Here is a 27,398-nt window from a genome sequence, read left to right as displayed (position 1 = left end):
TTGTACTGTGACTAAGGAAACTGATACAAACCTGATCGAGTCAACGAACGCACACGCAGGTAATTTCTTCTCTTTGTTAATCCAGCTATTGAACGATTCAGCAACGCTAGATGAAGTGTAACCATAACTACAGCCCTTGAAGAAAGCACTGGACCACTTTTCTTTTGGAATGTTGCGGCAGTAGTCAGCAACCCAAGGCCTTCCCAAATTAACCATTTCTTGAAGACCTTCCTCGTATGTTGCAGGAGAAAGAGCATATGTCGCCTTTCGGAAAGCATCAGTCACTTCCTTATACTTTTCGTCAGACTTTGCGATAGGTAAGTTTTTGTCCAAATGGAAGTAACAATATCTTTGATGAGAATCAGGGAACTCTTTGGGAATATATTTAACCAACCCTTCACCTCGGTCAGTCATAAAAGTGATTGGGCGATCATCATTCAAAGCCTCCTTCAGTTTCTTGAAAAACCATTCCCAGCTGATATTGTCTTCACCAGGTACTAAAGCAAACGCAAGCGGATAAAATCCTGCAAAAAGGAATTACTAGTTATGTTAAGCAACTAATATTGACACTACATATTGACATGCAGTTGGTTTACCTCTTTGTTGATATGTGAAAACCTGACACTACATAATAACATGTTAAGCAACTGATTGACACTACATTTTCACATGCAGTATGGTTTATCTCATACTCAGTAAGGTCAATATGTAGTATGTAGTATGGTCAATACTCATTGTCAGATAGTGAAGTAAGGTCAATATGAGTGATCTAACTACCAGACACTACATATCAAAAAAAAAAGAACCAGTTACCTTGATTGCCATTAAGACATGTTGCTGCCATGAGACCTCCTTTAAAAGTTCCAGTGAGAAATGTACAGTCACAGAAAATCATGGGACGACATAGTTTATATCCCTCTATACAAGCTCCAAATCAAACAAAAAGTCTATTGAATCTTTTTGTAGCATCATTGAAATCGAAATTAATAAATGACCCAGGGTTTGTTTCTCTAACAGCATTCACCCACCAAGCAAGATTAGTGTACGACTTCACATCATTACCAAAAATCTGTTTATGCGACAACTCAATTGCATGATATGCGTGGTGATACTGGATTTCAATGCCACCACCAACTTTAAGATAATCTATGATCTCTGCTTGTGTTATGCGAGGGTTGTGCCTGACCATCTCATGAATTAGACTGTTCATGAGTTTTTTTGTAACTCTTGGATTCTTCAACATATAACCACCGCCACAGGTGTGCCTTCCAACATATTCCTTTATCTTAAAAACATCAATAGAACTACCAATGGAAGTTGCGTGAAGCTTCCATGAACAACCTTTCACACTACATACGGCGGTGAATCTCTCAAGGTCATTCTTCTTCTTAATTACCTCATATCCAGTTCTCATGCAGTATTTTTGGCATGCTATACGTACGGCATCAACACCACCATAGAATAATTGATCTGTATCATCAAAAATCTTATCCCAACCATCTGAAAAAAACACTCTTGGGGCTTCTTTACCTTCTTTCAAATAACTATTCTTTGCACTGACAACTAAGTCTGCATTACTGTCAACTTCCATACGCCTAGACGCGCCATTTGAAATTACATCCACGTGCAAATCAAAAAAAACTGATTGCTTTGAAGAATGTAATGCAGAGATGCCCTGGAGTGTTACATCGGCAAGAATAGGAACTATCACTTGATTCTGGAAATAGCTAACCAGAATAGTCGATGGAGTCAACCAGCTCCACATATTACAGATGCAAAATTTCAAATCCTCTAAAGTTGAAAACGATGTAACCTCATATGCAAAATGATATTTCTTATGGTATACATGAGAATAGATGGAGAAGTCTGGTTTGGGAGCAACGTCAGACATGTTAACCCTGTAAATGATCCAAAAATTAACTAAGTCTCTGAATGGATATAAGTTATACATATTGATATGTATTGGAATCTACTGTATTGCACGATACATACTAAGAGCGCAGGCTATATGTAGTACGTATTGGTATGTAACATGTAGAATAACTAAGTCTGAATTCCTATATGTTATACATATTGATATGTATTGGCATCTACTGTATTTTAGTAAGATATATTTGCAGGCTATATGCAGTACGTATTGGTATGTAACATGTAGAATATATTTTACAACATATCAATATGTTCGAATCTGAGATTAACCAGAATAGTCGATGGAGTCAACCAGCTCCACATATTACAGATGCAAAATTTCAAATCCTCTAAAGTTGAAAACGATGTAACCTCATATGCAAAATAATATTGCTTATGGTATACATGAGAATAGATGGAGAAGTCTGGTTTGGGAGCAACGTCATACATGTTAACCCTGTAAATGATCCAAAAATTAACTAAGTCTCTGAATGGATATAAGTTATACATATTGATATGTATTGGCATCTACTGTATTGCACGATATATACTAAGAGCGCAGGCTATATGTAGTACGTATTGGTATATAACATGTAGAATAACTAAGTCTCTAATTCCTATACGTTATACATATTGATATGTATTGGCATCTACTGTATTTTAGTAAGATATATTTGCAGGCTATATGCAGTACGTATTGGTATGTAACATGTAGAATATATTTTACAACATATCAATATGTTTTGAGTTTCATCTTCTATAAATAGAAGAACTGCAGCTATATCAAAAAGAGAATACAAAATTACTACACGATCTATCTAACAAAACAAACCTATATCAAAAAATACAGTAAAACAAACCTATATCAGATTACAAAGAAACTAAAACAGAACAGCAGCAGAGAAAAGGTGATTATAATAACATACCTTGTTCGAATCTGAGATTAACCTAATTCGATTTTAAGATACCTAATTGAAACACACAAAAATCACAATGTAAATCGAACGGAAACTGAATTGAACAATATAAATCATCACAAAACTGAAATCATAAAAGAAAGATAACAATATACATCATAGACAACTATTCCAATAGAAATCGGATCAGAATAAACCTAATTATTCATCAACATTCCAAGAACAACAGCAGAGGAAGATGATTTACGAGATAAATACCTTGTTCGAATCTGATTTCGAAGCACAGATGATTTACGAGATAATAGCTGTGATGAGCCTAATTGAAAGACGCTACCAGATATTGTGATGAACCAAAACGCAGGAGCAGAGAAAACCATTGTTCGTGGAGTTGCAGAAAGGGTATTTTTGGTACTTTTGAAAAACTTGTCTTGTGTGACCCGCACGTTTTGGACTAGGGAATAAATATTCTGGTCCAAAAACATGTTTTTGGACCAGCGGATAATTTTATTCTAGGGGTGGATTAGAGAGTAACCGGTACTGGGTTTCCTGGACTACCTAGTAATTCCTAGAACCATCATTCTCAAGCTAGCTTCTGGGCTCCTCCTATACCATTTTATGCACCTTAGGCTTAATCTTGTCGAGAGTCGAGATTTAAGGCTCAAGCCTCGACACATCGGTTTGAATCCAAACGGTTTGAATCCAAACACTATGGTTATTTAAAGTTGAATTAAAAAAACGTCCAACAGCTTGGTTCAAAGATATTAGAGCCGGTAAATTTTAAAATTTAAAGAAAACTATGTCTGGACACAAATAACATAACAATTTTAATTTCTAACATAAAATTTGATGATTTTTATTTAAAGTACCAGATTATGCACAAAAATAAATTTTCGTGCGCCAAACAAGTTCACATTCGAGCGATAAGACTAAACCTTAGTGTTAAGGCAACGCTTCGAATGTCAGACGCGTAAGACTAAACCTTAGTGTCAGCGGTGAAATCATGGGTGGGCTAGACCTGGCCCTAGCCCCAGCAACACACCCCAAAATCCTAAAATACGAAAATAAACCTCCACTTTTAATATACTTTACCTTTAGTCCGTCAATATTTAGAATTTAGTCCACTATATTTCCACTCAACCATGGCCAAAAAGCAATGTCTAGAATCGTAAAAATTTCATATCCAAACTACAAAAATCGTCGAATTTGTTAGTGCATCAAAAAAAAAAACAAATTAGCCCTCTGCATTACTAAATCCAGGCTTCGCCACTGGTTAGTATTCTTTTTTGCTGGCAACCAGTTCTATATGGACATCTGAGCTGGCTAAAATTTCTGGTTGCTTGCTCCTCATGAAACATGGGCCTGATGAATGTTCAAGTCCATTGCAACTTTAAACGGGAATGAGATGACAGACATTTTCTTTCCATCCCCACCACTCTTTTTTGATGAAAATGGCAAATTAGATTAAAAAAAATGAAAACTCACGGAGCAGTGAGCTTCGAAGATTGAGCGAACAAGGCTAGCTCATACCAATTATCTCCACCACTCTTCCTTGATCAACTTATGGCTTGAAGCATTGGTTTTGTATCTTCTCTTCATGTTTCTTTCGTGCCATCTCTTCTCTAACTCTGGTTGAGGCTTCTCACACTGCTCCATTATGGTTCGGAAAAATAAGGGAAGCACTGCATGCATCTTTGTGCTTTGGCCCTTCCCACATGGGGGATGGCTGTAGACAATGCACCTGCTACCTGGCTTATTTGAGGGTGCCTTGTGGTTGTCTGGGTCCTTTTTTTTTTTTGCCCTTGGCATTTTTCGAACCATTTAAGCATCCAAACCAAAAAAAAAGTATTTAAGTAGGATAGAATGCTGCTAACCTTAAGCAATACTGCACTGATACCAAATGAATACCAAGTTTAAAAATCCCAAACCAAATAAATTACCAAGTTTGAATGGTAAAGAGAACTTACATCAACTCGAAGAAAGATAAATAACAAAGACAGCAGTGGTACATAATAAGCAATAGTGGTAAATAAAAAGAGTCAATCCAATTTAAGACAGAGAACTCATAACTCGGATCATCCGATTAGTGAGATGCCTTGGAGGATCAAGGCGTCAGCAAGAACCTGATTAGCTGCCTGAGATGGGTGAACAGCGTCCCAGAACACGTATTGAGTGGCATTGGAGCATGTTCCTGGAGACTTAACATTGCACAAGAATGATGTTGTTTCAACTGTCCCTGTTCCACAACAACCTTTCTTCGCCTCCGTGAATCCGTTTTTGGCAGGAGATTGAACAAGATCGAGGAAAGGTGTGTAAATGTCAAAGATGGCGATTTTGAGGTCAGGAAACTTCTTTTGTAGCTGCACTGTTGCTGCACCAACCTTGTTGTTAAAGCCTTGTGCATCCGTGTTGAGACGTGCGACGCACCCTTCTTCACCATGCCCCAATAGAGTAATCATTGCAGGAAGACAACCCAATGGTGGCAATGAAGTAACCCCAATTCTTCTAGCTCCTAACCCGTATAAGTTCTGTGACCAAAACCAAACAAACATGAACATGGTATCGGTATGACTTGAATTAGTAGCAAGAGGGATAAAGGTACATCAACATTACCTCAATGAAGCTTGAGTAGATACCAACGAGGAAAGTAGAATACTGGTCAGGAGTGTAAAGCTTGTTGAGGAAAGGATTGACATAGTAATTCTGAGCAAAATCACTACTTCCTTCGCTAACAATGTACAAGGCTTCCTTGATGATTGTCGCTGCTTTTGCAGCCCCGGCGACTTTGGCTAGTTTACTCTTGTATTCCTTGTAATATTCCAGTTGTTGCGTCAAGGGAATTGCATTCTGGTGATCAAAAATAGAAGAAAACAACAATTGTTAGATTATACATGTTTTCAAATCACTCGAAAAACACGCGTAAATATTCAAAGAGTAGATCATGAGTAGTTTCACTTACAGACTGAATGGCAGTTTTGTCATAGTAACCAGATGCAGCAGATGCAAAATTTGCTCCAATAAGTAGGTTCTTCCCTGAGGCCTGTGGGCTCAGATATGCTGGTGGGTATGTTGTGAAACCAAGTGTTTCAGCTGCAGTTATATCCAAATTATCACATCATTAACTCTATTCATCAAGTATAAAAATACAAAATCAAGTTAATGCATATCTAGCAGTTTCTTGGTCTGGTTATGTGAGACACTGAAGTCCTACAGCAGTCCCAACTTGGACTCCTCTGAAGCCCCAGTACAGTGAGGATTCTCGGAGTGACTGCCGACAAAACCTGCATATCATTATGCTCTCAACTAGTCTCTATATGCATATCTGAAATTGAGGATGCTACTAACTTTGTGTCATTAAGACCCACATGGGCAAAATAATTTATATCTAGAATGACAAATTCTAGGAATTATAGACAGATAGAGTGGAGTGTACTTACCAGTAATATCAGTAGCAAGTTTTCCATTGCAGAATCTACCAGTAGGTTTCTTATTAGCAAAATCCCTTCCATAAGGAGGATGATTAGCTTTGAAAAGAGTAGGAAGATAATCATTGTTACCAACATCAACAGCTGAATCTCCAAATGTTATAATGGCTGGAACCAAAGTAGTACTCTCTTGACTGAGTACACTAACCACAACACAACCCAATAAAAGCAACATTTTCATCAAAACATTTTCCGATACCGAACCCATTTCTACTTTCATCAACAAACAATTCTCTCAATCACTCACTCTTCTGATAATGGTAGTACTACTATATGTTGATGCTCTTATAGATGGATGTATTTAGAACCAACCCTTTTTAAAGGACTACTACAAGTATTGCCAAGTTGTAAAGCAGAAGAAGTTTTGACTAGAGAAGCACACATTTAAGAAGGGACAATGTGGTTGTTGCAAATTGCGAAATGCATTCAATATACCAGCCAGCAATGTATGATTCACAATCTCACTGATATTTTCCTCACTATAGAGTCTAGCTAGATATATCTTTTTCTCTATACCAATTATGGTTGTTTTAGAAAATGGAGTTTTAAGATCCAACTACTAACAAAGGGAAGAAAGTGGTTGGGAGGGTTGAGGATGGTGTTAATGGAGCTTAAAGTTCGACTACACGAGAAATTTTCTAGCATGTGCAATGACATTGAAAACACAGACCAAAGAGATAACAGAGTTGTACAAGTCTTGTAAAACTGGAGAGACCTGTAATCTTGAATAACCTCATCATTTATGATACATGTTCCACCATTTCAGTATCTCAGGTCCCCCAACTATACTCATCATATACGTCAGCCACTTTCGGTGGTGCTTTTCGAGTCGGATATTTTCATCTTTTGTATTTATGATGCTGCACCTAACAGCTTTTCAAGCAGTTCATAGGGTACCATTTTCCTGAGCAGTACTGCAGAGAGGTACTTTGGCAGTGGACATTGTTTATTTCTCTGGAACCTTAAAACTTGGTTTTCATCTAGCAGCATTTGTACCTCACTGTTCACAGTACTCAGAGGTTCACTGTCCACAGTGAGGTTACAGTGGACCTATAGAAGTGATCAAACAACTAGTCTATATCTTGAGCCAACTGCAACCATGGGTCCATGGAGTGGTGTAAGGTCAAACTGTGGACCCATTAGGACCATAGTTATGGCAACAGCCATCCTCTAGCAACCAACCAATGCATCTAGCCATAAATTTTCTCCAGTTTCCAAGTAAAAGAGCAAAAAACTATAGATTTAACAAAGAAGGCAAAGCTTACACTTTCTATAGTTAGTCTTTACACTACAACAAAATGTGCACGATAAAACGATATCTTGTACAATTAGTACACTATATCTTTGCTAATACATTTCAACCCCTCTCTCGCTCAAAGACTTTTTGGGGAGGTACAACAACAACAAAGAAAGAAAGCCAAAAATTAGTGAGCAAATCGAGCAGAGCATATCTCTGATTGATGAACGTGCAGTAGTATGTCGTCATGAACGCCAAAAGAGAGTTGGGTCATTACTATACAATGAGCGGTCTTGAATTTCTAAGTTAGCGACGTGCCAATTGATTAATCGTGCCTGAACACATTTACACAGTATAAGTCCAGTTGGAAACATCCACCATCCACTTTCATCCCTGTAAAATCCACCAGTAAGAGTGTCAATGCATGGAGATATTTATCAATTCCCAGAGTAAAACAGAGAAAAAAATGCTTAAGATTCCGCTTACATGTTGAAATTCCAGGGCTGGAAGTCTGGATGACTAGATGTTGATTGGTTCTTGTAATGGATATATCCACAAAAGAAAGCCACCATCTGTTTTGGCAAGATTATCCGTTAAGTAAAGTTATGGGATGAAAAACAAACATGAAAGGAAAGCAATGAATATAGTTCAGTGGAATTTAACTTGGGTCTGACTCAGCTGGATTCGACTCGTTTCAACAATCAACCATAAGGGTATACGTGTTTCAACATATGTAGATGGAAATATAAGAAATACACTGAAAAATAAAACTATGAGTGCAAGGCCAACTTACAACATTGATCAACGATGTAATGTTCCACAAAGCATATACACGTGCATGACCAGCTGACTTCCTAGGTCCATGGCTAAATAGAGCATTGATTCCAGCCGGGAATGGGAATAGTATACCAACAGGAAGAATAGATAAAACTAGGAACAAGTCCAGGAATGAAATAGAATATAACTGGAGCAAAGTCAGCAACACTAAGCTAAAATCTGCTAACAGTAGTATCGAGATCACCAAACCAACAAGATCCTGCAAAATTGAAATACATTACAGAAGGATTACCATTACTGGGAGAAACAAAATTCTTGAAAAATTAACAAAATAATGAGCAGTTTTACCCAACTAATATAGTTTGATAAATATAAATACCTGGTGACGAACAGGTTTGGTGTTATGAAGTATCAAAGATAATGGATAGAATATATCTTTCTTATCTTCAATCATTCTTAAACTTAACGTATCCAAAATTCCTCCAGATATCCTTTCACCAATTGAAATATGTTTGCTGCTTCTCAAATGGTTTAGTGAATTGTCTCTTTGAATAAGGTGAACACTGCAAGAACAAGGGAAACAGAAATTAAAGCTAGGTCTCTAACAAAATGCCTAAAAACACTACAATCAGGAACTGCACATTCCGGGTCGTTTACCGCGATGTTAGATCATTTCTTGAGGCTGTATAGACACTTTCAACAGATGGAGGAGGATCCAATTCTTCTTCAACAGCATATACCACAAGTCCATACTGGCAATATCCACACGCTGTTACTTGAAACCAGGCAAGATCAACACGTAGACCACGAATGGTCAGAGCAGGATTTGCATAATTCTCGATCCAACTGAGAATAGGCACAAATGACACTCTTAGGTTTCCACGGCGAACTAGTCTCAAATGTGCATTCAATCCAGCAATGAGTCGATACCAAATGGTTGGTGGGACCACCTTCATGCATTAACCAAAAATACGATTTAAAAGGTTGCCTTTCAAAGTTCACAAATTATTATCATAGGAATATACTGGTTTCACACATAAATTTTAATTAGCAAGGGGTTTTCTTGTTGAGCACCGAAACACATACCTGACTCATAAGGCTAGTGAGAACATTATCACTATGAAGTGAAAATGGAGACATGTAACTTCCATCCCCTCCAAAAGCTAAACACATGGGAAACCTTTCCTGGAGACGAGGAGGAAGATCAGACCTCTTTTCATCGCCACCGAGAAAGAAATCCACATATGCTAGAATTAAATCAGAAGTTGCAGCCATCTGCACAAAAAAAATCAGTTTTAAGTTTTCCTATACTTAATACAAAATAAACCATGAGTTACTAGAGATTAATCAACGGGACTGTAGAAAAAAGACCAAGACTATACAACTAAGAAACTATGCATATAGAAGTGTACCTTAAGTCCTTCATAGAGAGCACGTGACCGACATGAACGCAAGCAAGAATGGTCATATTCTGATCGAACAAATTCACGCAATAACTGAAATTTCTTTTTACGGCACCACTCTTGCCATGTCCATGCCAGTGGATAAGCAAGAACAGAGAGTATACTATGGACAGATCCTTCCCACCATTGATAAGAAGCCAACGCATTGATTTCATCGACAAATCGATTGAATGCATCCTCATATCTGTAATGCAAAATATGGAACAAAAGGAAAGAATTCAACCAAGTAAATCAACAGCAATATTGATTTTTTGGGAAGCAGAGTAAATTAAAAAAGAATTGAGGATAGGTTATTTACACGATATCTTTTATTTGTTCAGGGGGGGAATGAGGGAGATGCCATGGTTCACCAAATGTATTAGGCCCCATGAAGTAAATTCTATGGACATGGCTCTGAGACTCTTCAGCTCTATTAGTTTCCAGAACCTGTCAAAATTAAATGGACACCTTTACAATATGAAAATATACCAGTTCAAAGACAACATTAGGATTGACAAGAACAAGTATTGAATAGGATGTGGAAACCAATTGGTGCAAACCTCATTCAGAGACTCGAGAAAAGGGAAAGAATGGTCTATTTGGGAGCCATGTTGAGTGGGAGCTGGGCCAGGTAGTTCATCAGCGCCAAAGAATTTCAAACGTGCAACACTAAGCACTAGAGCTAGCAGAATGAGGAGACCCATGAGAAGAAGACCAAATAACCATGGCCCTCCAAAAGTATATATCAATTCTTCAACAGATGTATAACAATTTGGCATATGATATCTATCAGAAACACATTTGTAAGGACAAGGAGTTTCAGCAACACCACCTGTTACAAGAAGCAACGGGAAGCTTAAAAACAGCCTAGGAACCAATTAAAGAGAGAGATGGGAATAAAGAAGTTTCCTCTTTAAGAAAACCAGCGACATTTTGGCTAATTCTCGTAGCATCTATAGGACATCAGCATTATCCATACCTCGCACAGTTATGTATAGGGCACGATGTGGAAGCTCAAAAGGAGGGCATTGACGACAAAGGGATTTATCAGATCCGCTGACATTCTTATAGGTGCCAGTGGGGCATGCCTGCAACAATTGGATTCACCATCTATATTAGAATTTTAATTGAAAAGACTCAGCAGCACAGTGTTTCTAGCATAAGTTTCAACAATTCAACCAACGCCAAACGGCCATGGGAGATGAACACTTGATTCTAGAAAAGAATCTCTCATATCTTGAGAAAAAAAGATAGAAAAATAGAAAGTGCCTATGGCAAGAGGGCACGTCATAGAGAGTATGAAGCAACCTCACAAAAAGACCCGAAGAGCCCTTTTGGACAAGCTTTTCCTGTTACAGTCCCACTTTCCCCATCAAGACCATTATCTCTACCCGATCCTCCACTGTCACAAAGACAAATCCTTAATCTTCAGGAGGTTACATAAAAAGTTAAAAACCTATCAATTCAAGTTCAAAAAGATAACAGACATATGTTTAATAAAATACATACTTAGTTTGAATTCTTCCACTGATACTTGCTAGCGGCTGATATTCATCTCCAGCGGGAATGTCAGACCAATGAAAATGAACCCTTCCACCACCTCCACCCCCACCACCATCACAACTACCATGTCCCCCAACACTCGAAAGTACGGCATCATCATTGAGTGCGAGTGTATGCAAAAACAATAAAACAGTTCCGCCAGAACCACCTCCGAGACCTCTATTTGAACAGCTTACATTCCCATAATCTTGGTTTCGGTTATTTTGGCCAGAACTTTCTCCATCAGCTCTCAGCGAGCCATAAACAGACAAACTTGACAATGAATGCGACAATGAGCCCATAACTGTTGGAGAAGAAAATGTTGAGAATTAGTTGAAAGCAAAGTAGTGGCCTATGTTAGCTGAGATATTTGCATAATAATTTGGAACAAGCTTAACATGATCATGTGAATGATCACTTTCATCAGATCCTTATATTAAAAACTACAGTAGGGGACCAGATATTAATACATCTGGGTCACTTCTATTCTATTCACATGTTGGCTTGTGCAACAGAGGTCTGAAAATAAACCGAAGTCCATAGGCTTACCAATGATACCACCGCCACTAGTGGTGCCATTGAGGCTAGCATTCCCACTTCCACTACCAAGTTCACAAGGCAAATCAGCATTTCCATAAGCAACACCGCCGGTAGCAAAAGTACCATCAGAATATCCATCCCCGCCTTTACCACCATGACCACCACCACCACTAACTCCGTTGCTCAAAACATCTCCTCGACCCACACCTCCTGTGCAACCTGCATTACACTCAAAACAAATTTTATGTATTAATATTTTGTTTATTTTTTATTGTACAGTCAGACAATACCCGATATGTAACAATAAAGGAGGAAAAAAAAGATATATATTAGCGACAAGGAGTAGCAGGTGCATCTGTAAAGAAAATGTCCAAATTTACCATATAGTCACCCACTATGTTACAAATACATTCTTGTTAATATTTTAACTGTAACTTAAATATGTAATCACAGAAGATGTGTTTGCATTAAGTTGAAGCACATTAAAGAATGAAAATTGTGTATACGGCAACGGAGGCATGGTCCCAGAAGTTATTTGTCATGGTAACAGAAAGTAGAATTAACATACCCATTCCAGATGCACTTATTGCTCCGGAAGGTTGGACAACTACAGCTCTCACCCAGTGAACATGAATAACACTTCCTTTTACGAGGCCTTCAACAGACAAGTCTTCAACGCGGCAGATCTGTAGAAGAAAGCAAGCAAAAGAAAGCAATATTAGAAAAAAAAATATCATTTGGAGGATAGGGAACAACAGTTAGATATCTCAATCTTTTCAGACAGGCTAAACAAAAGCAAAACTTTTCACAGATTGCAGCTTTGCAAAATAATCACCTGAAGAGTGAATGGCAATGAAGAGTTCACATTGCAATCTTCGGGTGGATGAAGTAATTCTACTGGGCAATCTTGGCTTCCACAATAGAGTCTTGGTGTGCTACAAAAGTACAGGAAACATGAGATGACCAGGTAACCACCAACAATCAACAATGAGATCAATAGGTTGAAAATTAGAAAGGCAGACATGCTTTAGCTTCAATTGAGAGGTAAATTTAGATTGTAAAAGATCTTACATGTCATTAGCAGTTGCATTCTCTAAAGGCCCCTGTAAAACAGATCCTGGCCCAAGCTTCATATCATATGCATAGAAGAGAAAGGAAAATTTTAGTTAATCAGAAACTTGAGAACACGGTAGATCAGAATATTGGCAAGAGAGCTAGCTTACATTGATGCTATAAAACAGAGAGATAATAAGACGCTGTGCTTCAATCAGATCTCCAGGTCCAGTTAAATTTAGTAAACCTTGCCCATGAACTCCCAGATTTGCATTGGAGTGTATCACAGATGAGTTCTGGGAAAATATGGTTTAACACGTCAGAAGCAGTACAAACATCAAGGATTCAGGAGGAAATGGTTAATGATACATGGTGTTATACCCTGAGAACAAGCAAGTTGCTAGCTTCGAGCATTGATGTTGCAACCGCCGCATCTCCACCACCATCAATGAGCATTTCTGACTTCCACATCAGGAGCACTTTTACAGACATGCGCAGAGCACCAAAAACCTAAGATTTGATTAGCAGGATAAGTTAATTTCTGATAAAAAAATTCTAACGGTGAAATATATATGAAAGATGTGTAAAATGTCGGATCAGTGGCTACAACAACAGAAACGAAAACTAAACTAAGGAGATGTGACTAAAAGTAACAACATTAAGGTGAGGAAAACCAAACAGCAGCACTAAACTAAGATAAGTTTATCTACTGAAATGTGAATACACTCTGAAGAGATCCCATTCAAAAAGCATTGGACGCGTGTGCATTGAGGATTGCCATTTTAGGCTTATGACCAGATTTTAGCTCATGAGGAACAAAGCTTGCCTGTTACAATGCAATACCTTAAAAAGCTTCAAGTCAACTTCGTTCAATAATTCACAATCATTTTATATTTTAACTGAATAATATATATAGAATAGTGATAATAAGAATCCACTATACGATTGGCAACTTGTTTCTCAGAGCATTATGCTCTTTAAAAATAAACACAGAACAGATGGAGTAAATAGATAGGCATTATAATGGATACTTTTTATACAGAGATATGGCACAAAGTAGCGAAACATATCACCAACATGGTTTGAAGTGCAAAATGCATAAGCAACAAGTAATACCATAACTGACCTCGATCTTAGAGTTACTCATCAGAAGTTCATCTGCCACGAGTTCAAACTCCGAATATGAATAATGCGCTAATCCAAAGACCAACACTCCACCTCGTAATATACTAAGCTGCCCACGGATCTACATCATATATTAATAGCAAATAAAAAACATGATATTAAAATCGTTACCAAGATTACGCTTATTGTCTTTCTAAAACTAAAACAAATGTGAGAACGAATCCAACAGGGATGTTCATAGCAGGAAAAAAAGAAAAAATGGAAGTGTTCTTCATCTTCCTTCAGCCCCTTCTTAGTCAGGGGACAAAACACAGACAGTTGCATCCACTTAAAGAATGTCTATCAGTTTGTTTTCATGTTGGCCATTTGACCTTGAACATTTTTAATACTGAATCAGCACAGGGGAGGCAAACAAATTATTTTCCAACAACGTAATTGTTTTCATGTCTTTTGTCTCCATTGCTCAAGATATGAAACACAATCTACAACTGGCAAAACTTTGAATTGGTATAACTAAACAAGAGAGTAGATGACCTTCCATTTAAACAGAACAGATCCTTTGACGCATAAAATTTTAATAAATACAACAAACGACCTCGGGTGCTATTCTACAAGGTTTAGTACCAGGTACCTGAACACGACTCCAAAGCAAAGGAACAGCAGCCCTAGCATGGTCATGAACATAGACATTTCTCCAACGTGGCTGATTAGGGAACTCGAGAAGAAGTGTATCCGTTTGAGTTGACATGTTGTGATTGCAAATAAAAAGGCTTTGGAGAACAGCATCATAGAGTGTACCAGCAGCACCAGAATTTTCTGGGCAACCATAGCTTCTTCCTCCTACAAATACGAACTCAGAAGTTTGCAATTGAGATAATACATTGCCTACACCAACATGTATAAAAACAGATAATTCACCAGATGAACATAATCTCACTCTCACCATGGACCAATATTTCTGGCTCATTGTGTCTGCTGTAAACATTAACAGCAACCCTGCCACCACCGCCTCCAGCCAAACCATTACCCCCAGAGGCACTTATCCTGCCATTTCCCATCCTGAATTCAATCAAATGGGATGATTCAGATAAGAAATACTGCATGCTTTAAATGCATGTCTAAGTCATTCTTGCAGGATATCATACTAATAGACACTAAACCTGGCATTTTAGCCCATGAATAGCCGGGTGATTTAAAGCAATGACATTTATACTCACAACAGCTATGTCTTATGTTCTGGATACTCGTTCAAATGAAAACAACAAAACAGAATCAGAAGCAATTGGCAGTTAAGCTGAAGTCTGAAAAGGGATAAGACATTACATTTTATGAGCCAGAATCTTAATGCTGCCTCCGGATCCTCCTCCGCCTTGATGACCACCATCACCTCCTTTAGCTAAAATACTCCCATTAACCTCAAGAAACTCTTTTACCACAATTTCAATCCGCCCACCGCCATCACCACCAAAATCCGTCTCTCTGCTAGTTGTCCCACCTTTACTACCATAACTCCACGGTTTATCTAATGCAGACCAACCATAAGTATCACCTCCCCAGACATCCTCTTGAATTTTGGTCGTATCAGTTAAACATGAAGCACCTCTTCCACCATGACCACCACCTGCACCTGCAAGTCCCTGTGGTGTACCACTAGTTTGTGGAGGTGGTTTTCCCGCTAAACCCACTGTGTTTATCAATGACCCATTACATATATTTGCATTTGCTGCACTGAGAACAAACGTTCCAGCCATAATCAACGAATTTTGACCTAAACTAAATTCCCTAGACACATTGATATAAATTCTGCATCCATTTGTTAGACAACTAATCGAAACACCGGGAAGGATTTCCAAATTCCCTGTCCCTTCTATATTTACATCATTCTGAAACTGTAAATTAGTATTAAGTTGACATGTAGTGTTTAATGAACCAACTCCTTTTAAATCTTCCTCACATGATAATGACGGAGGAAGTGGTGTTGGTGGTGGTAATGGAGGTGTTGGTGGTGCATAATCATGAACAAACGAATCGAAATTAGTAATCGAAAAATCGTCTTTTGAACCATCAACTTGTGAATAAAATGTAAAGTTGATAATGAGTATGATGATTTTGTAAGTGTTAGAGATTGAAACAACCTGGTTGTGGTGAGTATTAATCCTTGCCATTTACACATGCAGAATTTCATCACCCAATCAAAACAAAAACTTGATTTTTTTTTTCAATAGATTTCCATATGCACAACACTACTACTACAAAAACCCCTCTTCAAAATAGCATTTAATCACTAACCCTAACCCTAAAAAATCAGATTAACTTCAACAACAACAACAAATAAATGAAATATTTTTTTCTTTAGAAATCTCCAAATTGGGGATATTGATAAAAAATCTAAATCATTTCAGCTCAATAACAAAAATCCAATCCGGAATTAATGAGAATAACCCAAAAATAAAGCTAAAAATCTGAACTTTGGATTAATTGATTCTTTTGTGAGAGGTTTTTTTATTCGAAAGAAAAAGTGAAAGAGGAAGAGGAAGAGACAAGGAAAGGGGGGAAAGTGTATAATCAGGGGGGTTATGGTTGAGTTGGTTGCGTGAACAGGTGTTAATAGTTTTGAGCCATTAGCCATACATGTAGAGAGAAACAGAGAAGAAATACTGGTTTTGTATGTGAAAAATGGTGGGGGAGGGATTAGGTTAGCCGTTAGTAACAGTTTGTTTGCCCTAACGCAATGTAACGGTAACGTATTATATGTCTGAAATAGCAACCATCCGAAATAACAGTTTATTTTGATTATCTTCATTTATAACATAATTAGTAAGAAAATTTAATAAAATCAATTTACAGACTTGCTTAACACCGTTTTTCAGAGGCAATTTACCACTGTAACATGCATACCTCATCAGTGCCGGCTATCCTTCTCTAGAGCGCTGAAAACTTGCCTCGACGAGGTCATTGTTAACCCTGCCAGACTGACTGCTTAACTGCAGCTCATACTTTTTCCCATTTGCACTCTTGCACTATACAGGCCGAGAAGTTCAGCTGAACCGAAATCAGGTAATCGGAGACGTCTACAGGTTGCTGCCATTAACCAAGCTTTACCGCTTTGGAAGGAGCCCAACGGTTGTTTTTCACTGATTAACAAGATGTTGCAACTTCCGGTTCGTAGTTGCGTCTAAACAAGCTGATGTGAAGAAGCAAGGCATTGCTAACTTGACAGCGTGCCGAAAGAAAATGAGCTATGGTCACTTTGCTGCCGCAATTCGGGTGCTTTCTTCAAATGGGGTTGCTCCCTGTAATGAAAAAACTTACTCGGAGTTGCAAGATAAACTTCCTTGTGATGATGTTACAATGGACCCAATTACGGTGGATTGTCGGGAAGTTCTGGGAGCTATTAAGAGCTTCCCTAAGGGCACATCGTGCGGTCGAGATGGCTTGCGGGCGCAACATTTAGTTGATGCAATGAGTGGGGTTGTGGCAGCTGTTGCGGATGATTTACTTGGTTCTGTCACAGGGGTTGTCAATCTTTGGTTGGCTGGAAAATGCCCCGTCGGTTTAGGTGAGTTCATAGCTAGCGCGCCCCTAAATCCGTTACTTAAGCCTGGGGGTGGTTTTAGGACCACTGCAGTTGGCACAGTTTGGCTTAGGTTGGTCTCCAAAGTGGTTGCTTTCTCTGTCGGGAAGGACATGAACTCTTATTTAGGTGATTACCAATTCGGGGTTGGTGTTCCTGTTGTGGGAGAGAGTATTTTACATGTTGTAAACGGCCTACTGGAGTTGAAAGGTCACTCGGACACGATGTCAATGTTGCTCATTGACTTCTTCGACACGTTCAACATGGTGAGCAGATCTCAGCTCATCAAGGAGGTTTGTCTTCATTGTCCAGGTATTTCTCGCTGGGTAGAATTTTGTAACATGCGACCAACGAAACTCTACTACGACCAATATATTTTGTCTTCTGCTCTTGGAGTCCAGCAGGGTGACCCTCTCGGTCCCTTGTTGTTTGCTTTGACACTCCACCCCTTGGTGAAGACTATTGCTTCCAGTTGTAAACTTGATTTACACGCTTGGTACCTTGATGATGGTACAATCATTGATGATACTCTTGAGGTGGCTAAGGTCTTGCGCATAATAGAAGCTGAAGGACCAGGTAGGGGTTTACATCTCAATATAACCCAGAAGTATTGCTGATGGTGTTTTCCCTCCTGAAATTGGTAGACCGTCGAATGGTGTTAAACTTTTGGGTGGTCCTGTGAGTCTGGATTTGAACTTTATTAGTGACATGATGTTGAGTAGGGTGAACAAGATTGTTCAACTTATGTCTTCCATCAAAAAACTCAAGGATCCTCAGAGTGAGATGTTTCTACTTCGCAATTGCACCGGTGTTTCTAGATTATATTTTGCAATGGGAACTACCAATCCTGCAGCCCTTCAACAAGCCATTGAGATTTTTGATGATCATCTGCTCAAGTACTTGAGACTCCTTGTCACCGATGATGGCGCGGCTTTTGGTCCTTTACAGCATAGATTAGCTCTATGGATATCTTTGGGTATCACGTGCTTCATTGTGCTAAGGATGTTGGTATTAAGTTTCGACATGACTTTGTACGAGACATAATCGCTGACATTTTTTACAAGGCTCATGTGCCGGCACGTAAAGAAGTTTCTCTTGGGTTTTTGTCAGATGATGACAAAGACTTACGACCTGTTGATATCCTGGTTCTTAACTGGGAAAATGGTCAAGATGTTTGCATGGATGTTACTGGGGTCTCTCCCTTCACAGGTGAAGGTACTCGCTCTTTTGTTCCAGGCAAAGCTATTTCTAGTGTTTTTTTGCAGAAGCGCACCAAATACTTGGACAAGTGTGTTTCACATGGATATGGTCTAGGTGTTTTAGCTTTCACTACCTTGGGGGAACTTGGTGAGGATACTTTGTATTTTTTCAAGCGTCTGAAGAATCGTTTATTTAGCAATGACGCTAGTAGTGGTAGAGGTAGCGTTATTTTTCATAGATTAGGTATTGCTATTCAAAAAAGGAGTTGGAGCCCAGCTTGTTGCTAGGTTGCTAACCAAAAGCTTGTAATTTCTCAACATTGAAGAACGAAAAAAAAATCAATTAGAAGTACTTTATATTTTTTTGAAGCATAATTATAAGTATTTGTTGTATCTGAAAGGTTGGTGAACAGGTGCGGAGAAAATCCCAGCCTAGTTTGTGAATATTTTTCTTACAGTTGTTTGGATATACACCCAGAAAATTATTTTTTGACTTCTGGAGACAAAAAAAATCAGAAGTTAGTTTGGATATACAATTTCAAAATGATTTTTCGAAAATGTTTTTGCTTCCAACTTATGCTCCTGACTTCTCCTCCTGGAGAAGCAGAATCACTTCTGCTACTGGTATTTCAATCTCATCTTTTTTATTCAATTTCAATAATTACATGACAACCTACCTGATTTTTGACACACAATGAGGTTATCGGTTAACTATTAAACAAATCAAATTAGGGGTACGTAGAAAATTAAGTGGTACATTGTTTTTGAATAAAAAACTCATATCAAAATCAATTCCAACTCTTTTGCGGGATTGAGATTTTACTAGGAATATTACTGTTCGTATGACGTCTGATTTAAGGACTTTTTCAGAAACGGAAGTAACAGCGTTTATAAAGTTGCACAGTATCTTTGAGGTAGAAATCAGTAAAATGTCGCGATAGTGGAGCTAAAATCCTTAGGTCAGGAGATTGGATAATAAAAGAAAGTGTTAAAAAAAAAAAAAAAAAAAAAAGAAAGGCCGATGAATTCGCACGGTATCTTTGAGGTAGAAATCAGTAAAATTCTATGCAACTTCGTGTCGCAAACAATATTTTACTCGATATCTTTGTTCCTCCCCCATAGAAAGCAAAAGTTAAGATGCTATTACAGTAGACCTTCTGCAAAGTTACACGGTACATCAGTTGGTGAGAAAAGAAAAGAACACCTAAAAAGAGCGACGTGTTGCGCACCTTCTAAAGTGAGTGGGCTGCACTATATAGCATTATGCACTACCATTACGGCACTACCACTAGGTCCACTACCAGTACTTGCTAACTTGTCAATGGCCCATTATTATTTGTAATTAGGATGGGTTTGCAAAAGATTTATATATTTTATTATTCATTTCTTTTCTTTCTTCATTTATTTCTTGGATAAAGGAAAAATATTTGTTTTCTCGTTTCCTCTTTCTTTTCTTATTTTTTTCCTTTTTTTTTCTTTTTTTTTTTTTTTTGCTCCAAAATGAAAGTATATTGAAACCTGTAAGTCCTGCATCAAGTTTCTCAAATTCTAGGGAGTTGTTAGTCTTTTTTGGGGTATGAATTCACACATAGATCTTGAAATGAAGCTGCCAATGCTTTTGCTAAGTATGGTCGAAGATCAAATAGCGAACCGCGGAAACAATCTTTCCTCCATTTTTTGATCTAGTCTTGTAGTATAGGCAGCTAGCCCAAGTGTCAGTGGCTTTTATAAGTGGAACATTTTTGAATGTTTTTCCGTTTCCCGTTTCGAAAGCAGCGGGCAGTATTTGTGAAACGAAATTGAAATTTAGAACTTATTATTGATTTATGTTTTTCCAAATAAACATCTCTACGAGAGGTCTGGGTTACATATGTACACATATATATAGAGCTCTTAATCAAAAAACAATACATCCTCATCGACTATGGTATTTTACAAACATTAATATTATTGTTATGATTCATGTAATTTTCCTGGATCGACTTCTTCTCCCGCTTCATGGATGATGTTCACCATCTTAACTTTGAGGGGAAATACTGTAATTTGCAATAATAACACCAATATTTCAGTAACTTTGCAACACAAATGGAGAGGGTTTTCAAGTGATGAGAAATAGATTTACCCACCTTTTCGATCAGAGATTGATAATATGGCTTGACCTTTTCGACATCAATATTGACTTTTCTCTTGTTGTAAAGATCATATTTGTTGCATACAAGATATCAAGCAAAAAAAAACATTATATTCTTTATTCTCTCCTCCCTCTCTCCTAAAAGAAAAAAGAAAAAACCTTTAGAACTTCTTCCTTTTTCTTGCTCAGATCTAGTTTTTTTGGGCTAAATCTGAGCAAGGATTTTTAGTTTTTATGAATAAGAATAATTTAATTTGTGTTTTTAGTTTTTATATTTGTTGTTTTTGGTGTCTATGGACACATTTCTTCGCTATTTGAGTGATCTTTCCTTCGTCTTTTGGACGATTTTCTCTTCCCTTTTATAGCGTTCTTTAAAATCTTCATGGTGTTTATTGGCTTGCTATTCTCGATTTATCAAGAACATCAACAATTCTGCTCGGTGTCGCTTTGAATTCATCTTCAACAGGGCACCCGGATTCGATTAGATCTACAAGATTTTAGGCAAAATACTCCATTTATTTGGAGCATCTCTTATTGAAGAAGATAATCATTTTAAATGGTTGGAGTTGATTCCGGTTCACACCATCATTCATCACTACTACATCTACAAAATTGGATGTCTTTGCGGTTCATGGCTCTTTCTCTTCGCGATGTATTTGCAATTGGTGTCGTCATTTGTATTTGGGTTTTGATTATCTTGTATTTTAGTGTTTTTGATAATCTTGTAAGGAATCATGTAATCATCATTTTGGTTTGAATGAATTGAAATGTGATTCCCAAAATAAAATAAAAATAAGAATAAAAAAATAAATAGATATCAAGTAAAAAAATTAGCATTGAGTTCAATTTTCGGGTAAACATCAAATTTTCGGGAAACAAACAATGAAAGATTTTAGTGGATAATTTGCATACTTGAGTACATGGAGCCATTTAAGGTTTCCGTGATCCTCTTCGTTTATGAAATGTTTATATGCTCCACATCTATATAAAACTGTACAAATTATTCAAAAACCATTATGTGAATTAGGTGTCAGACTATAAGAAAAATGTCAATCTAACCATTTCAAAGGATCCTACCTTGTACTTGATTAATATATATATCGTTGATACTTACGGTAAAAAGAATGGTATCGGGTAATAAATAATGTTGCGGATGGTAGAGTAGTCTTGTTCTCTTTAACAACTAAGTACATAGGTGTGGAGAAAAATCAAATAGAGAATCGCATTAGGAGACATTATTTCCTCCATTTCCTTATCTTAGGCTTGTAGTACAGGATCGGTAGCCCAAGTCGTCTCTAATATCTAGATGATCCTGGGGGAAGAACGTTTAAGAAGTCTTTTTGACAAAAAAAAATCATATACAAACTATATGTTTTCCTGATAATGTTTACTTATAATATTAGCGTCATTGAAGTCCTCTCTTAAAATATTCTGAAGATTCATAACCACTGGTCGTGGACCAAGACCAACAAGAATATAAGCATCGTTACCCTGATCCGGGTTATCCACAATAATAATAGGCTGGGCAGGGTCTTCTTGTTCTTTTTTTGCATTCATCAAAGGGTCATCAGTGAGTAAATCATCTATGAATGTAACATCTGCGAATAAATCATCCCAATTTTCGTCAATGACTGGGTTATTAAGAAGAGGTAAGAGGGGGTTGAGAATTGGTAAATTATCAGGTAATTGATCGAAGTATTGAATTGCTAATTGATCATCGGCTGTAAGGGGTTGATGATATTTTCGGCTGGTGGAAATTGATTAATAGGAAGTAAGGGGATGGGATCACCGTCTGGTAAAGGTACATTTGATAATAAATTGATCCAGTATTCAAGACTTTCTCCATGATTCCCATCGGCAGCCATATTGTACACTGAAATTAAAAAAAAAATATGATCAGAAAATTATCCTTAACCGCTTTACATGGAAAAAAAAGTGAAAAAGAGAGGGTACAACAACCACACCCAATATTTCGCTTAGCAATCTATATGGACAAACTCCAATATACTTTCTAGAGAATCAACTAGACAGTCAGACTCAATCTAGATAAAATTATACCAAAGAATTTATATCTTAATCTCCCGATTTGATATATACTCAAGCAAATAAAAATCTGCGAGTCTTTATCAAATACTAGAGAGATAACTTAGATGGTACCAAAGACCAATATCCAAGTGTCAATCAATTTAAATCAACAACCAAAAGGTCGGATATTCTAATTGATTGAACAACGCACAACCTGTGATATTTCAATTGTATAACAAAATATAATGCGGAAAAGAAATAACACAGACACCAGAATTTTGTTAACGAGGAAACCGCAAATGCAGAAAAACCCCGGGACCTAGTCCAGAATGAACACACACTGTATTAAGCCGCTACAGTCACTAGCCTACTCCAAGATAACTTCGTACTGGACTGTAGTTGAACCCCAATCAGTCTCCCACTAATCCAAGGTACAGTTGTACTCCCTACGCCTCTGATCCTAGCAGGATGCTGCACACTTACTTCCCTTAGCTGATCTCACCCATAACTAAGAGTTGCTACGACCCAAGGTCGAAGACTTTACAATAAACAAATCTGTCTCACACAGACAAGTCTATCAAAGGATCAATATGTCTCCCACAGATAAACCCTAAAAGGTTTTGTTCCGTCTTTTGATAATAATCAAGGTGAACAGGAACCAATTGATAATCCGGTCTTATATTCCCGAAGAACATCTTAGAGTTATCAAACACCTCACATCAATCTTAATCGTATGGTAACGAAACAAGATGTTGTGGAATCACAAACAATGAGACGAAGATGTTTGTGATTACTTTTTATATCTTGCATGTCGGAGATATCAATCTCAAGCCAATCAATCTGATTGTACTCGTACGATAGAATATGCAAGATCAGATCACACAAATACGATAAAAGTAGTATCGGTCTGGCTTCACAATCCTAATGAAGTCTTTAAGTCGTTAACCTGGTTTTAGAAGAAGAAAACCAAAGGTTAAACGATAACCGACTCTAGTATGCAAATTAGTTTTGCGCAGATACTAAAGTTCCCCTTATATAGTCTTTCAAATCAGGGTTTGCAATTAAGTTACCTTGGTAACAAAGCAATTAATATCCACCGTTAGATGAAAACCTGATTTAGATTCAAGCTAATATTTCTCAACCGTTAGATCAAAAACTTAGCTTGTTACACACACTTGACAATGCACGCTTCTAGGTTTGTTAACCGTACCCAAACGTCTGCACTTGTTGGTTCAACAATAGTTAACCAAAAGGTTAGCCATATGAGCATTTCATATCAACCATGTTCTTCTTCACCATAAGTAGTTCAAATGACTTCAAGATGAACTAGTTAGAGAGTTGTTCAATTGCAACGAAATCTCATGTACTACACAAGACACAGTTGAAGCAAAGATGATTTGATTCACTCGAATCGGTTCATGAAATTTTATAACCACGGTTTGCAAACTACATTCCTTAGTATTTTTAAGTTTAAGTTTAAAAATCATCTTCAGATATATAACATTCTCAAGTTCGCAGACTAGGTTTGCCGACTTAAGTTACCGGGCAGAGTTTACAAACTCCAACAGAAATTCTCGGGTATGAGATCTTCGCCGGTTCACGGACTGGGTTCGCGGACTGAGTTCGCGGACTTAGTTTCACGTAAATAATTTGTCAACTCCAGCAGAAATTCTCGGGTTTGAGAACATCGGCAGTTCGCGGGCTGAGTTCGCGGACTTGGCTCACGCCATTCTAATCTTCAACATTCCACGAAATCTTCGTCACTTCCAAGTAATCCAGTGATCCCAAAGGTTGTAAGTTTAGCATCACCGTTGTTGAAAATCCGTAGATATAACAATGAGAAAACATAGTTCTCGATCATTGTTATACAGTGTCATAGTATTATTACACAGCGTCAAAGTTTAATTGTATCATAACTTCAAAAATAATACTATGGTGATATGTATCACTCCCCCTTAGTCAATACTCCATCTCATATGGAAACCACTCCCTCTTACACAATGATCCGAAAATCATATGTATTTGTAGTGTGAACTACATATTAATTATCCCCCTTTTTGTCAATAAAACTGGCAAAGGTACAAGAACGGGATCATAATAAAATTTCCGAGAGAGACATTTCATGATAAAAAGAAAAATACATACCAACTAATTTAGATGCAATCATAAAGCCAAAGCTAAATGCATTCATTAAGGGGTTTAAAGATACAAGATAACCCCTCTAAAATTCCACAGCCGCACACCCCTCAAGATATGACCATTAAGCACAAGTTCAAAAGAACTCTCCCCCATTTGATGTCATTCCCGAAGGAACAACAAGAGCGACCTTAATTTCGAAAGAAAAGAAGGATTTTTTATTGGACACAAAAAACCATGAGAATGATTTCCTACATCCCAAAACTCAATCAAATTAATCATAAGTAAACCCATGATTAATTTAATCGGAATACGAAATCAAATTAAACACAAAAAGTGATCAATTCAATTGATTATGCTCAACATAAGAGAACTTATGGAGACACGAAAATACTCAACTAGACTAATTACAAGAGAACCCATAATTAATCTAATTGGAATACACAACCAAACTAATCGCAAAAGTAATCAATTTTATTGTCATTTGTTTTGCTCGACATAAGAAACTTACGGAGCAATAACTAAATAATCAAACAAGATGATTAACTTAGTTCAATATGCTCGACATAACATATCTCACGGAACAACAACTAAGCTAGAAATAATCAACTTGGTTGTACAGTGCTCAACATAAGATATATTACGGAGCCTCACAGTAATATATAAAATATGGATCAAGGATGATAAATACTGTGGAATACACAAAGATTCATTCTATTTTTCCATCACTATTTGCATAACGATATTTAATAGACATAATCCTTGAAAACAAAAGATTTCAACCTATCTTCCATCAAATATTTGACAATATAGGTTTAAATTTTGTATTTGTTAAAAATCCATTCATTCTTTTATCAATACGTGAATACCGATCACGAACGACTTTACTTTTGACAAAGTATGGGACGAACATAGTTCACGGACGTAAACATCAATATCCCATAACAGATTGTAATATAACAAATCATAAAGATTAGATACTGCAAAAATCATCTTCCAAAAAGTTTTAGAATTTAAACCAATAAATCTAAAAACATGAAGATGAAAACGTTGGACATAGTTATGTGTAATCACAATAATGGCTATTACAAACTCTAGTAATCCTTCTCAAAAGAAGAATAAATTATCATAAGAAGTTTCCTAGGCATCAGGACAAACTCGTAATTTGAGGGTAGAATCAATCTTTTTCGCCCGAATTTACACCAAGAATAGCTACCAAAGGCGTATAAACAGATTTCTTAACAAAGAAGAACATACAAAGTCATTAACGACCATGCACTACAGTTCACATAAGATGATTGTGAACATTCAAGAATCCCATAGTAATGCATACTACTACCTGTTCTTGAACTTCTTTATTTGTGATTCAACAAGAAAATTCTTGTAAAAGCTACAATGAGCTTAGAAGAGTAGTACTCCAAGAATACAAGTGCCAAGTCCAAGAGAAGTGGAACAAGTGCAACGAAACTGAACAAAACACTCAAAAACAAGATACAGGACAAATACCAATCTTAACTCATCCAAATACAATAATTCTCATATCCATTTTGAATATAATTCAAAGAGGAAGAGAATGCAAAAAGAATGAGGTCATTCCGAGTTCGGGCGAAGAAGTTACGGCCAAAACAAGTTTACCGAATATCGACGTCAAGTATGCATACGGATTTGCAAACGAATTTTCAAGTCCGCGAACTTAAACCCCTGGATTTTGATTTAAAAAAATGTTATGCATACCTGGTAGGTGTACCATGAAGTCTAAACATCCCGAACTAGTATTTTCAAACCTAAACGTTTAAGAACCTTAAACACATATCAAGTTAGGTAGAAAAGAACGATAAGAAAGGTACATGAATTATTATAAGTTCTCTAAACAAATAAAAGAACAAATCTTTCTCAAGTTTATAGACATACCTTTTTAGATGAATCCAATTGAATTCTACAGCCTTACTGAACATAATTTGTGCGCTTCAATGTTTGTGCTTGATGAGTGCTAAAAAGTGCATATTTCTATATATTTTTCTTGGCATTTAACTCATCTTTTGTGCATTAATTCTACATTTTATCCCATATTCTGTATTTTCATTGTTTTCAAGAATAAATATTTTTATTAATTCATTTTGCATTTTTAGGTACTAAATAAAGCCTGGTTAACTCACGGAGCAAAAAGAGCAAAGAAACGGCAAAGACTCCCGCAGAAAGGCAGCGAAGAATGATGTTTGCAAGAGCCGGATCAATTAGAAGTGGGCTTGAAGAGGAAGAATTGTTCTTAAAGAAGATATTGGCTTGGCATACCCAAGGCCCAAAACCCTT

The 27,398-nt window shown here is 37.2% G+C and overlaps 2 protein-coding genes across 2 annotated transcripts; both read right to left on the bottom strand.

The window, feature by feature from the left end:
• Positions 1–4,692: 4,692 nt before the first annotated feature.
• On the bottom strand, positions 4,693–6,658 carry LOC113348068 (GDSL esterase/lipase APG-like). Its single transcript, XM_026591770.1, has 4 exons — positions 6,260–6,658; positions 5,782–5,912; positions 5,436–5,669; positions 4,693–5,350 (listed from the first exon to the last, which is right to left on the bottom strand). The coding sequence occupies exons 1-4, from the start codon at positions 6,525–6,527 to the stop codon at positions 4,898–4,900; spliced, it is 1,086 nt and encodes a 361-aa protein (XP_026447555.1). The 5' UTR covers positions 6,528–6,658; the 3' UTR covers positions 4,693–4,897.
• Positions 6,659–7,526: 868 nt separating this feature from the next.
• Positions 7,527–16,662, bottom strand: LOC113348067. Its single transcript, XM_026591769.1, has 22 exons — positions 15,347–16,662; positions 14,967–15,082; positions 14,655–14,863; positions 14,025–14,144; positions 13,280–13,408; positions 13,069–13,194; positions 12,917–12,972; positions 12,681–12,780; positions 12,414–12,531; positions 11,855–12,064; positions 11,273–11,609; positions 11,072–11,165; positions 10,743–10,851; positions 10,324–10,595; positions 10,083–10,210; positions 9,734–9,968; positions 9,408–9,596; positions 8,979–9,271; positions 8,701–8,884; positions 8,338–8,580; positions 8,031–8,116; positions 7,527–7,937 (listed from the first exon to the last, which is right to left on the bottom strand). The coding sequence occupies exons 1-22, from the start codon at positions 16,186–16,188 to the stop codon at positions 7,790–7,792; spliced, it is 4,344 nt and encodes a 1,447-aa protein (XP_026447554.1). The 5' UTR covers positions 16,189–16,662; the 3' UTR covers positions 7,527–7,789.
• Between the last annotated feature and the right edge of the window lie 10,736 nt (positions 16,663–27,398).

The sequence above is a fragment of the Papaver somniferum genome, chromosome 2 (assembly GCF_003573695.1).
Source record: "Papaver somniferum cultivar HN1 chromosome 2, ASM357369v1, whole genome shotgun sequence".
Taxonomy (NCBI): domain Eukaryota; kingdom Viridiplantae; phylum Streptophyta; class Magnoliopsida; order Ranunculales; family Papaveraceae; genus Papaver; species Papaver somniferum.
The sequence above is the reverse complement of the archived record's forward strand: the minus strand, read 5'-3'. Positions and strand labels throughout refer to the sequence as shown.

Excerpts from the sequence above, each read along its gene's own strand:
- LOC113348068 (XM_026591770.1), bottom strand. The coding sequence starts at position 6,527 with ATGAAAGTAGAAATGGGTTCGGTATCGGAAAATGTTTTGATGAAAATG. Across the intron at positions 5,913-6,259 it reads ACTTGCTACTGATATTACTG|CTGAAACACTTGGTTTCACA; the intron begins GTAAGTACACTC and ends ATATAACTGCAG. Across the intron at positions 5,670-5,781 it reads ACAAAACTGCCATTCAGTCT|AATGCAATTCCCTTGACGCA; the intron begins GTAAGTGAAACT and ends TTTGATCACCAG.
- LOC113348067 (XM_026591769.1), bottom strand. The coding sequence starts at position 16,188 with ATGGCAAGGATTAATACTCACCACAACCAGGTTGTTTCAATCTCTAAC. Across the intron at positions 13,195-13,279 it reads GCAACTTGCTTGTTCTCAGG|AACTCATCTGTGATACACTC; the intron begins GTATAACACCAT and ends ATATTTTCCCAG. Across the intron at positions 12,973-13,068 it reads CTCTGTTTTATAGCATCAAT|CTTGGGCCAGGATCTGTTTT; the intron begins GTAAGCTAGCTC and ends TATGATATGAAG.